The sequence below is a fragment of the Megascapheus bottae genome, chromosome 27, assembly GCF_031878675.1.
Source record: "Megascapheus bottae isolate mThoBot1 chromosome 27, mThoBot2.hap1, whole genome shotgun sequence".
NCBI classification, from domain to species: domain Eukaryota; kingdom Metazoa; phylum Chordata; class Mammalia; order Rodentia; family Geomyidae; genus Megascapheus; species Megascapheus bottae.
In genome coordinates this window covers 2,215,819-2,229,243 of record NC_143535.1, presented here as the reverse complement: position 1 = coordinate 2,229,243, position 13,425 = coordinate 2,215,819, and the positions used below count along the sequence as shown (strand labels likewise).

Genomic DNA, 13,425 nt, shown 5'->3' with positions numbered 1-13,425 from the left:
ACAAAGACCCAGGTTCGATTCTTTGGCACCACATACATAGAAAAAAAAAAAAGCTGGAAGTGGTGCTGTGGCTCAAAGGTAGAGCTCTAGCCTTGAGAACAGTCCAAGTACAGTGCTCAGGTCCTGAGTTCAAGCCCCCACAATTGGCAAAAAAAATACTATTTATTGAAACCAACTCCAAGAAATGGTGGAGGGTGGAGTATGGGTAAGAGGTAAAGTTCTCACTTTAATCTAAGTATGTGGTGTAGCAAATAACCCTGATCTGAAATAAAATTAATAATTTCAATGAAAAGAGAAGTTGTAAAATATTTGCTTGTGTCCTATTGATGTGGGACTGAGCATGCATGTACTGTCTAAGTCAGAGGCCACAGGATGTTAAAAGGAAGTATCTCACCAGTATTCCCAAGAACTGGTTCAGTGTCAGGGTCCTTCGTCCCCAGTCCCTCTCGACTAGTCTAAGGGATGGGGAAAAACACACCCCGACCAGTCCAAGCCACGAAAAGAGAGGGCCCACTGTCCTCCCGCACTCAGCCTTCCTTCCCCGGAACACGAACAGAGACGCCACGCAGCTTCACCAAGGCAGGAAAATCGCTCTCCCTCCAATAAACCCCCTCCTGAGGAAGTCCCTCCAGCTAATATACTCTCACTCTAGGTCCTAGCAGAGAGTGATCAACAATAACACATTTGTAATCAAGTCTTGTGCCCTGCCTCTTGCGCCTTGCCTTGTCTCAGCAGAAAGTTATTAGACATGGCGTGACTCGGCCCCCAACAGTTCAGCTGTTAATATATACCTCCATCTAGACACAGGCTGTATGGACTGTACCTTAGACAGACTGTATATTCTGTTTGGACCTCATCAGTGCAGCACAAGACAAAAAGAGTGGTAGGTGCCAGGGCAGCTAAACAGAACACCAAAGAATCAGACTAGCAAGAGGGTCAGACAGATGGACAGAACAGCAACAAACAAGCAATGATTTATAGAAGGTAGAAGGTAAATTCAGCGTGTCAAAGATGAGAGGAAAACAATGTTAAACCTGAAGAGAAAAATGTTGGGCAAGAACCATGGTCAAAGCCATGAGATTTTTGATAGACTAGCACCATTTATGGTAGCAGTTCTGAGCGATCTTTTACCACTAGTTGGTGAGCAAACCTTGGGGTTTTCCCTCAGTTTCTCTGTGTCTAATCTCAGCCTCATTCTGTTGTCTTGTATATTACAAATAGCACATACTTAGACAAGACAGACAATAAATGTATGACATATAATAACAGATCTATACCTCTGGGCCTCTCTTTAAATATGAATTATATGGGTCAGTTTGCCCAACTAGCCACATCATCCAGTAAATTTAACAAGAGATTATTTATATACAAACAAGACTCTACTGCCCCAGTTATTAATTTATCCCAAGTGTAATGGTTTCAGGAAGACAAACACACAGCGTACAACTTCTGTGCAGCGTGTTGTTTGATGTTGAGCCAACTGCAATCATAATCATAACTCTCATTACTACCTAATACATTCCATCAACAGGATGTGCCAACCCCAATGAAATTATGACTCAGGTGAACATGAAGCATCTCAGAACGTGTCCGGTCAGTGCCTGAGGGCACTATGGTGGATTTCTTCAGTCAATGGCTTTGTCTGGTAAGACATTGGAGAGGCTTAAAGCACTCACAACAACGCTCATCACATTCTTCCAGATGAAAACCTGTTGCCTAAAGAAATCATATGCTTGTAAAAGTCCAACTGACTTTGTCAGAGCTTCCTGATTTTCAAGCTGGCAGCCATGTCATTCTACTATGATGTGGAGAAAACTCCTCAGCTACATTAAGATACAGTTACCTTTTCTGGTTAAGTGAGTAGCCAAATTTCACACCAAGTCTAGCTTGGGGTTTCAGAGCCTCCCGGTTTCTAGAGGTCCCATCTGTCCAGTCTACCTCTACTTCAGTGGTGGATGGCACTAAAAATATCATCTATGCATTCGTTAAGTTAATTTCCCACTACTTGGCAATGCTTTATATCTGGCTTTTAAAAAAAAATAAACTATTGAGGGAATGAGGGTGGTAGTGATCTAGCCGGGGCTGGCAAAGCCAGCGGCAGCACATGGAAGAAAAAGGGCCCGGGGCCTCTGGCCACCGCGTGTCTGGTCATCTACAATGTGGTGATGACGGCGGGTGGCTGGTTACAGCTGTTGGTCTGGTCAGAGCATACCTGGCTAAGGGGAGTTATCATAGCCTTTATTATTCAATTGAAAAACCTTTGAAATACTTCCAAACTGGAGCCTTACTGGAGGTTTTATATCGCGCCATAGGAATTGTTCCATCTTCTGTTGTCCTGACTTCTTTCCAAGTGATGTAAAGAGATTTTCTGATATGGGCAGTAACACATAGTGTCAAAGAGGTGCGGAGTGAAGACAGTGCCATTCTATTCGTTACTGCCTGAACAATCACAGAAATTATCCAGTACTCTTTTTATATATTCAGTCTGTAAACCATCTGCCGCACCTCATCAAATGGGCCAGGTACACACTTTTCATTGTCCTCTACCGGCTGGGAGTGTCAAAAGATTTGCTTACAATATATTCCGCTCTGCCATCTGTCAGACAAACAGGCCTGTACTCCATCAGTTTACCGAACAAATACAATTTCTCCTTTGACTACTATGCATTCCTAATTTTGATAATGACCTCCTACATTCCAATTTCCCCCCAGTTATACTTCCATATGATACATCTGAGAAAAAAAAGGTCCTTTCTTATACTGAAGAACACAAGAAGTTTGAATAGTTCCTACTTTCTGCACCATCTCAAAACCCCCAAACCAAACTTTCCAGTGATCAAAAAATGCTGTAGACTTTTTGAGTTCCCAATATGTTTCATAGAAAATAAGTAAGAACTATTTTTAAAATATTTTACAAAAAAGGAAAAAAATCCAGTGCCATATGAGCCTGGGGTTTTATAAAATAAACAAATAAAAGGCTGTTAAAAATAAAAATAAATAAACTATTGGGAGAAAAGTGTTATTCTGAGCTGCCAGAATTTCAGGGCCATTTATGTCAACTGTCTTATCTGACAGAACAGTCGTCACCCTTGCTATATTACAGTGTGAACTCTACCCCTGTTCAGGCCCAATCTTGGCTGAGGAAAGGAAAGGGTAAGTGAAAGGCAAAGAAGAAATGGAAGTTATTCCCCACTATATATCTCAGTTATATTATTCCTTTGTGCTTAGTGAGGAAGAAGAAAAGACGATATCCGTTTTGAAAAGCAAAGAAGGGGATGAAGATAGAAGGGCTGTCTTAGTTCAGATGCAGTTCAAGTTATTCCAGCTTAAGTTCTGAGGGAGAGGTAGCTATGACCCTGCCAGCTGTTCTGAAGTGGAGAACGTGTCAACACCACAATGCTCTCTTCTGAATCTTCCTCCACTTCAGACGCTGTTCATGCCCTTCTCCCTCTCAAAACAGTCCCACACCATGGCTGAAAATCAGTAAGATGTGTTATAAATGAAGACCCACAAAATGAAGCATGAGTCAGGAGATAGACACTTCCTCGATAGCACTGCCCACATGAGACAGGGTTATATCTGGAAATTGATCTGTTCATCTATTTATTCCTGACCCCTTCATATTTGAGTTCACCAGGCAGCTTTTTTTAGAGAAAATTGCACAAATTGTTTAGACATTTAATGCTTCTCCAGGCATTTCAGTGATGACCTAGTAAATAAACAAAGGAAGCATCCAACCAGTTCCTTTTCCTCTTTACAAACACAGAAACCACTTCCTGGAGATTAGTCGCTGAGTCAAGTTTAGTAGATTAAGGGGAATTACTGATGCAGGCTATATCATCTTCATATTGAGTTTTTGTGAATATGATTGTCGTCATTCTGATTTAAAATAAAACAATGCATCCATGAATCATGCTGTTGGTAATCTAAACATCGCTTCCTTATAAAAAGGGTGGCCATCAGAAGGTGGAGAAAGAAGCCAGGAGGTAGGAAAGGGATTTTCTTAAGGCAAACATAGTGAGAATGAAGAGTGCAGAATGCTTCAGAATGAAGTGCCCGGCCATGCTGGTGCTGCTGGCTCTACCCATCTGGGCAGCGCATCCTTTCCCTGGGGCCAGGAAGGAAGAGGAGCTGAACATGGAACTTGCTCAGGTATTTAGTAGTGGCAGCCATGGTAGCCACATGGACGGCCCATGAGAAGGGCTAAGTATGTATTCTTGGTCCTCCAACACAAAACAGAATGACTTGACTGGGAGTTATTGTGTTGGAATAGTTAGTTTAGCAGTAGAGATGACCGAAGTGCTAGAGGTGGAGACGCCCTCCATTTGATAAAGAAAGGCCCGGGAAGTGGAGGCCAGCTCTTGGGGTTAGAATAGGGTCCATGAAAAGAACAAATACAAAACGGGGGACGCCTCCCGTGGCAGATGTACTTCCATAGCTCTAAACTGATGACAGAAAATACTAGTTTTGATTCCCCAAAAGAATCAGTAGATGATATCTGTATTATTTACTATATTGGGACAAAAGAATTAATCTCACCACAGACTTGAACCAGGTCTATATCAGCAATGAAAAAAGTTAGATTATATTTATCAAAAAAAAGAATGTCCATCAATTTATTTATTTAACTAATCAATTGCAATGAAATTGTAAAATAAAACATCTTAATGAAAGATCAAATGAAGTGTAATACCTACTTTTATTTCAATAAACTGCACAATAATTAAAATAAATTTGGAAATTTGGGGAAATGGATAATAATAAAAATAATTTTTAAAGGACTTATTGTTCCATTTAGCGCTATCTAGAAAACTACTACAATCTTGGGAAAGAAGAAAAACAAATTTTTAGAAGAAAGGACAACAGTCTTATTGTAAAAAAGACCCAAGAAATGCAGCAGTTCCTGGGGCTGGAGGTGACAGGGGAGCTGGACGCCGACACGATGCAGGTGATGGGCAGGCCCCGCTGCGGCGTGCCTGACGTTGGTCACTTCGCCACCTTTCCTGGCACACCAAAGTGGGAGAAAAATCACCTGACTTACAGGTAACGGGTGAGGTGCTCACAGATGACGGTGGTTTCATCACCTGTGTCGCAGGAACGAGCACCACCTTTCTTGCTTTTTCTCATCCAGGATTGTGAATTACACACCGGATTTGCCACGACAAGCTGTGGATTCTGCCATTGAGAAAGCTCTGAGAGTCTGGGCGGAGGTGACTCCTCTCACGTTCTCCAGGATGTATGAAGGAGAGGCTGACATCATGATATCCTTTGCCGTTCGAGGTAATGAAAAAAAAAATCCCTTTATCTGGTGTGTTATTCAGTGCAGGTGACTAAGACAAACTTCCTTAGATTGAGGAATTCAAAAGCAACAGAAATTGATTGCTCAGAGATCTCTCAGCTGAGAAATCAAAAATCAAGCTGCCGGCAGATCTGGTGTCTAGTGAGCATGTCTTCTAGATAGGAGGCGGCTTCTGTGTGCTCACACGACCCATGTAACAGTAAGGTGGCTTCCTCAAGCCTCTCTCAAGAATCACTAAGGCCCTCATGGCTCCTGCCTATATTTGAGTGACTCCCAAAGGCTCCATCTTTTAAAACCATTGCAATGGAGGTTAAGTTCCAACATGTGGAATGGAAAGCGCCACCAGCTTGCAGATTCGTGCGTCTGGTACCCTCTAACTGAACACGATATTCCCTTATTTCATTCTTCCCTCAGAACATGGAGATTTTTATGCTTTTGATGGACCAGGAAATAGTTTGGCTCATGCCTATCCACCTGGGCCTGGGTTTTATGGAGATGTTCACTTTGATGATGATGAAAAATGGACAGGGAACGCTTCAGGTGAGTCACAGCCCCTGAAAACAACTTTAGAAATCAAGTTTAATGCCCCAAGAATTATTCGGTTATCCAGAATGGGCCATAAATGGAATATTCAAACAGCTGAAATTTCTGATGAATTATGTAGTAACAAGGAGTAGCAATCATTACTGAAGAACTTTGTTTAAAGGAAGTCTATATTTCTCCCCCCACCCCAACCAAACACATTGCCGTAAAGACTATGTAATCTTATTTCCACAACTCAGAATATTGTGGAGATTTTTAGACCTATAATGAATAATCCTTTTCATCACTTAAATCATAAATGATGGGTTGACCAGAGTTGTGTTCTAGCACTGGAGTGCTTGCCTGGCATGCACAAAGCCCTGGGTTCGATACCACATATACACAGAAGTGCTGCAGTGGCTCAAGTGGTAGAGCACTAGCCTTGAGAAAGTTCAAGAACAGTGCCCATGCCCTGAGTTCAAGCCTCAGGACTAACAAAAAATAAATAAGTAAATAAATAAATGATAGGTATACAATGGATTCTACATAATAACTTTTAGACCCCATACCACCTTGTTGGTATTTTTACTTCCTTCCTATTTTCCTCCTTTTCTCTTAAAAGTAAAGATCAGAAGAAAGTAGAAAACTGCTGGACCATCTGCTTGAATAAGCATAGCACTGTGGCTAGCCTGGGAGCTTCGTTGTATTTTCTAAATTGGTTCCAAAAGACTTTGCTGTCTCTAAACACAGTAGCTGACGTTAACTGCATGCTAGTTAACCCCTAATCCACTGGCTTCTGAAGTTCAGAAACAGGCTGCTTGGAAATCGTGGTTTGAGGCTGCTTGGGACCCTGACTGCAAATGAGCATCTTGGCTAAGTGTACTGACCTCGAGTTTTTGGTGCATGCAATGATCCAGTTTTATTTCAACAACTATTCCTTCCTCAGAATTGCTTTGTATCTTGTTTCTTGCAATCATTTCTACTGCTAATAATGCTCTTCTGGTATAGAGAACATCTGATTTCCAGCTATCGTTTGTGCTGCAGAAAACTGCAATTAAACTTCTTTAAACTGAAGATTGTTCATATCGAAATGACATTTATTACTGGAAAATTTTGACTCTAGGTTGATCGTGACAAAGAGGAAGAAAAATCTCCCTGTGGAAAATAACCTTAGTGTGATTGCTTAAGAGTTGGAAGAATACATACATACTCTGTGATTCATTTATGCTGACATTGAAACTGGTACATATTACTAAACTTGAAATGACTAGTTTGTCATTTTGAGATAATAAAGAGTAATATTTACTGATATTATTCTTGGTTGCTCCAAAGAAATATCTTTGGGAAACAATGCTTATCACTGTCCATCTAGGAAAACGTAGCCCAGTTTTCTCAGCCAAACAGAGAACTGGGGATGCATGGAGTGGAAGAGGGGCTGATGAAGCGCCTTCAAGCCAGCCTTGGCGTGCACTTGAATTTCTATGCCATATGGCACATAGTGATCAATGAATTCGTAGCTAAGAGAAAGACAATGCGCCGTTCTGAGGATGTCCTGCAGAGCTGGCACATGCTCTGTGTGCATTTTACAGGACAAAATGCCTGTGAACATTTGTGGTTTTCCAAATAGGGACCAACTTATTCCTGGTTGCTGCTCATGAACTTGGCCATTCCCTGGGCCTCTTTCACTCGGCCAACCGCGAAGCTCTAATGTTTCCCGTCTACCAGTCCTTCACTGACCTGGCTCACTTCCGCCTTTCTCAAGATGATGTTGATGGCATTCAGTCTCTCTACGGTGAGTGAGGACACAAACAACGTCTACTCCCTTCCAGTGTTCCTTCTTTTCCAGTGCTGTATGATGAGGGTCATCCCCAAACCTCGAGGATGTTTGGAAGGGGTGGAGATTGACGAGGGCACTGCATTTCTCCTGACCTTGCATCCCTCCGATCTGAATCTTTCAGGGCCTCCTCCTTCTCCTCCTCCCTCGCCTGCAGCCCCCGTGGTACCCATGGAATACATGCCTCCACGACAGGGAAAGCCAGCGAAGTGCGATCCTGCTCTGTCCTTTGATGCCGTCAGCACGCTAAGGGGAGAATTCCTGTTCTTTAAAGACAGGTAGGACTAGAAAACCTACAAATAGGATTCCAGTTGCCAGTGATATGATCACATGGCTCTGTAGGGGTTCAGGCCAGACTCCCCGTGGCTCAGAAGGTGCAGACCCACCCGTGACCTCCCTGTCCTGCAGGAGGGCTCCTCTTCCCTCTCTAGTTCACCCCCTTGGCCCTGCTTTGCCAAATAAATCTCACCTGACCCTCAAAAGGATTACTGGCAAAACTACAGGCGCAGAGTAGGATCTTTATTTTCACTAGAGTATCAGTTTAATAAATTATTATAGACCCTATTCCAAGAGTACAAAAAGATCTAGAGCTGAAAGAAAAATCCTGTATCTGATCTATCGCTCCCCTTCTCCCTTCCCCACGTCACTGCTACTTCCCATTTCCTTTGTCGCTTTACCCAGAGGTGTCAGCCACATACCAATACAGACAAATACGTAATATTTTACATAATTATGATACTGGAAGTAGTCAATAATCCTGCCACGGAATGACATGTGAGGCAGACCTGCCAGGGTGAATTAGCATTGACTACAAGGAGTCTATGCCTCTCTCCTCGTGTAACTATGTCTACTTATTGCTAAAGAGGAAAGACACTGGAAATCATCTCTGTGTGTTACAGATACTTTTGGCGCAGATCTCGCTGGAGTCTCCAGCCTCAGTTTCACTTGATTTCTGAATTTTGGCCCTCTCTGCCATCAGAGCTAGATGCAGCCTATGAAGTTATCAGCAAGGATACAGTTTTTATTTTTAAAGGTAAGGACTTGGAAGTAGCATAAAGGCTCAAAGTGTTAGTGCGCTAGCCTTAAGTAAAAAAGAGCTCAGGAGTAGGGTCCAGGCCTTGAGCTCAGCCCTCTCAACTGTCAAAAATAAATAAAGGTAGGTACTATAAGAAATTTTTAACTTATTAAAATACATCATACAATGAAACTCCCTTTGCACAATTAACATGTGCCAAAATGAAGCATACTTTGGCCACATTAAAAAATAAATCTTATTGCAAATTTTTCATAAACATGATTTTTTCTCTATGATATTAAATGTTGTTACTGTAAGACCCAATGTTAATGTTTAAATAACTTGTATATAAAGAACACTGTACTTGTATTTGTTTATTTCTTGCCAGTTTTGGGCTTGAGCTCAGGACCTGAGCACTGTCCTTGCACTATCTCAAGGCTAGAGCTCACTTGAGCCTCAGCACCACTTCTGGCTTCTTTCTATGTATGTGATATCGAGAAATCGAACCCAGGGCTTCGTGCATGCTGGGCAAGCACTCTACCAGTAGGCCAAACTCCTGGCCTTTTATTTTTAAACATTCAATGAGTGCCCTGAATAAACAGATGGCATCCTATATTCATAAACAGAAATTTTACTAGTTCTAATTATTAATTTACCTATGAATGTAACATTGCTCATTCAAAGGACAAGAGATTTATTATGCAATAAAATCCTGTTTTTATCCCAGCACTCAATAAACACAGTAGAGATGATTACACAGACAAAAGTCAGTTCTCTGAGAAAAGACTAGTAACATTCTTAAACATCTTATGAAGCTGATAAAGACAGAAGAGTAAAAGGGTTCAGTATAAGCAAAGAAAATGAGGTATCAACAATTGGATAAAATATGGATCTGAAAGCTGATTTTAAAGTAGACAAAATCAGCAAATTACTGAAAATGGATGAATAAAGGTGACTCAAGAATCAATAGAAGTTCAAATTGTATTTATTTAGAAATCTGACACGTTCCTGGGCCTGGAGAGTTCCATTAATTAATTTAGCTATCCTTGCATTAGTACTGCACTATCTTTCATAGTAAAGCTTCATAACACAAATGTGATCTCCTCATCAATCTATTTTTCAGGAATATTCTGGCAATGTCTTGGTCTTTGCCTTCTCACATAAATTAAGATATTAAGACTTGAAGGAGGGGTGAAACTTTGTGTTTAGATGAGCTGTAAATTTAGAAGTCTTAAACACAGAAGGGTTTTGCAAAAGCACAGACATACGGAACCACTCAAACAGGCAGAAGGCAACTGATCAATCTACTCATGTGAACCTCAGAAGAGAGCTCTAGGTTGAAAATTTAAGAACTGGCAGCTGTCATTTGTAGATAATAAATATATAGGAAGGCAATGAACCACAGTTATATAATTCATTTGTTCATTTGAATGTATGAATATTCATTCACACACTCAGGAAATAGTTATTAAATATCAGCCAAAAACTAAGTGTTAGGATTAGAACTAAAACCAATATTTTATTTTTAATTTAACAACACACTATTACTATTTACTATTATGCCTTGACTCACATTTTCTTGTTGTTTCTTCTTAATAGGAAATAAGTTCTGGGCAATAAAAGGAACTGATATACAAGCAGGTTACCCAAGAGACATCTACACTCTGGGATTTCCTCCAACTGTAAAGAAAATTGATGCAGCTGTTTCTGATAAAGAAAAGAAAAAAACATACTTCTTCGTAAAGAATGAATACTGGAGGTGAGATGCAAGAGGAATAGCTTTGTCCATACCCTCTAAGTTTCTTTAACCTTGAACTTTCTGAGTATGAGGAAGACAACTTCGAATTATTCAACTTTTCAATGAAAAGGGCTTTTCAAATGTGGACCACGTGTCCAGAGACCAAAAGAGATGACGAGAGGCCACTGATGTTGTCAGGGCATCTACTGCTCATCCCATTGCCAGTAGTTTTGAACGACATCTCTCTCCCTGTGCAGATTTGATGAGAAGAGTCAGTCCATGGAGCCAGGCTTCCCCAGACCAACAGCCGATAGCTTTCCCGGAGTTGGGACCAAGGTCGATGCTGTATTTCAGGCATTTGGTGAGAGGACTTCCATGGTATTAACTGCCCGCCTGTACACTTAAAGTATTTCATGCTATCAAAAGCAAGGTCTCTTTTGAACTGTTTCAGCTTCTTGCCTATTATAGAAAATGCTGCTATAATATAATCGTATAAAATCTTTTGTGTGACAGTAAAAATGATCAAGCTGTACACTTATAATTGGTAGGTTTTAGGTTATGAAATGTACCTCCTCAAAATCATTCAAATGTCTAAAAAAGGAAGATCAGAAGTTCTCAAATCAGTCGGTCTTACATCCCTGAAAAATTTTAACTTGGCAATATATGAAGACTGGATTCGGTTTTGACTATATGTCAAGTTTCTGTTTCATGCCTGCCCACAAAATCAAAGGTGCATCCTCACACAGAAGTCATTCCCTTTCAAGTTACACGTCAGTATAAAAATACAATCAAGCGTGTGTCAGAGTTCCTGGTGGCTGGATTGTATTCTCCTCAAGCCCATCCTGTGCTCCTTTCCTCCTATCCTACCGAGGAGCCTGTGTGGGTCTCTTTAGCCCACAGTTGTTTACAATAGTCAGCTGTAGAGAAATAGTAGCCTTCCCACATGCTCAAAATAGCCAAAAATCTGATTCCTGGTATTGGGTAGCTAGGAAAACAAAACGTTATTTTCTAACTGAGGGGATGTGGGGGGGGGGGGCTTGACAAGCGAAACGCCAATAAGGTCGATGACCTTGATAATAAAACATGATGATCAGCTACAGGAAGCAGGGAAGGAAGCTCTTCTGATGCTCTTGCATGTAGTGGAGGAGGAGAGGTTGAGAAGCACACAGGTGAGGGGTAACTAAGACAGGAATGAGCCACTCAACTCTGTCTACTTAGGGGAAATATCTCCTATTTGGAGCAGTGGCTTTGGAGAGGAACAGATGAAATGGAATACTCCATCCATCTTTCTTTGCAAATGTTATTTTGGAAAACCACAAAACCTTCCTAATGTTCAGTTTGCCCTCAATAATACCTCACACCTCATTTTTGCAAGTGTCAGTGTAACAAGTTCAACACAGAGCCTGCCTAGTGCAGCGAATAGTTAATAGAATCACGTAATCTGTGACTTGTTTGCTTCTGTTCTAAGATGTGTAAGTCATACAATTGGTTTCTTTGGAGAATGACTTTTTCCCCACATCTCTGTTTACAGGGTTTTTCTATTTCTTCAGTGGATCATCACAGTTTGAGTTTGATCCTAACGCCAGGAAGGTGACACATACATTGAACAGTAATAACTGGCTACTCTGTTGAGATAAGGAGAAAATGGACATAGATATCGTCAATGAATCTAATTTATTGTGAGTCAAGATAACTGACGATTCCCGCATACGCCACGGCCAGAGCAGCTGACCCTGGCAAACGTCTTTACATGTCTGCATAGCTCTCCTTGTTCTTGTGATACCTCACCCAAAATGAAGACATTCTTATGTGCAGTGAGTGAGCGGGTGGCTGTGCATGGGTGTTTGATTATTTATAATAAGTTAATAAATATTTATGCTTAAAATCTTTCCTTTTGGCCGGTCCCTTGCTTCTGACGGGGGCCTCCTCATAGGTGGTTACCACAAGGGTTGGCACAGTGAATCCTCGAGTTCCTCTCTTGTGTACTGACTTCCTGCCCTTCAGGACTCTGCTCAGAGGCTAACTTCTCTGAGCTTCCCTGTCTTCCTAGCTCTGTTTGACATTTACCAGAATACATGTCCTATTTCATCATAACGATTGCTTTGAAATGTATGCCTCTCCAAACTACAAACTTCCCTGAGTTACTGACTACTCTTAACTAATGACAAAATACTTAGCATGGAATAGGTGCTCCATAAATGATTGCTGAATGAATAAAAAATTAACATTAGAAAAAGGATGAGTAGGCATTGTCTGGGCCCTGACTGGAGAGTAAGAAGGCTGCAAGTGACTGTGTGCAATGACCCAGAGCTACTAGCCACTGTGTGCTGGGTTTGGGAGATGGGGAGATGTTTAGTATAGCCGAGGAAAGGGTAAGCAATTTTGTCTCCCAAGATAGGGTATTTCCCACTGGGGCCTTATTATCAGATAAAAATACAATTATATAATGGAAAAAACACTTTATTACTAAAGGACATGGTGCCTCAAGCCTATAATCTTATCTACTCAGGAGGCTGAAATCCAGAGGATCACACTTGGAAATCAACCTAAGCAAAGAAATCCAAAAGACTCCATCTCAAAAAGTAGTCAGCAAAAGGCTGGGCAAGAAGCGTGGTTCAAATGGTAAAGCACCAGCCAAGAAAGCATGAGACCCTGAGTTCAAATTCTAGTTAGTACTCGCAGAAAAGGAAAGGAAAGGAAGGGAAGGGAAGAGGAGGGGAGGGGAGGGAAGGAGAGGGGAAAGGAGGGGAGGGAAGGGAAAGAGGATTTTAGTGACAGCTAAGAATAAGTCTGGGAAGCAGGTGTGTAGTAACACTAAAAATGTATGACCCCTAGGGGAAGCTGATAGACTTGAGTACATCAAGATTAAAGAGTTGTATAAAATGCGGGACATCAAAACAAAGACCAAGTGGCAGAGAACAGGCAAGCAACCCATGATACTCACTGACTGAATGCCCGGCTGCACAGGGGCGCCCTCTACTGGTTGTCCATGGACAAGACAGCCCCCCCTCCCCCCG

At 41.5% G+C, this 13,425-nt stretch overlaps 1 protein-coding gene, 1 long non-coding RNA gene and 1 pseudogene across 3 annotated transcripts in view; 2 read left to right on the top strand and 1 right to left on the bottom strand.

Moving 5' to 3' along the window:
• LOC150045408 (uncharacterized) overlaps window positions 1-13,425 on the bottom strand; it is a 262,795-nt gene that overhangs the window by 167,856 nt on the left and 81,514 nt on the right. The window lies entirely within an intron of this gene.
• LOC150045413 (very-long-chain (3R)-3-hydroxyacyl-CoA dehydratase 2 pseudogene) lies at window positions 2,354-2,786 on the top strand (annotated as a pseudogene).
• On the top strand, window positions 4,025-12,040 carry Mmp10 (matrix metallopeptidase 10). The gene is made up of 10 exons (XM_090319779.1): window positions 4,025-4,152; window positions 4,799-5,043; window positions 5,132-5,280; window positions 5,714-5,839; window positions 7,449-7,613; window positions 7,780-7,933; window positions 8,555-8,688; window positions 10,270-10,429; window positions 10,666-10,769; window positions 11,940-12,040. The coding sequence occupies exons 1-10, from the start codon at window positions 4,048-4,050 to the stop codon at window positions 12,038-12,040; spliced, it is 1,443 nt and encodes a 480-aa protein (XP_090175905.1). The 5' UTR covers window positions 4,025-4,047.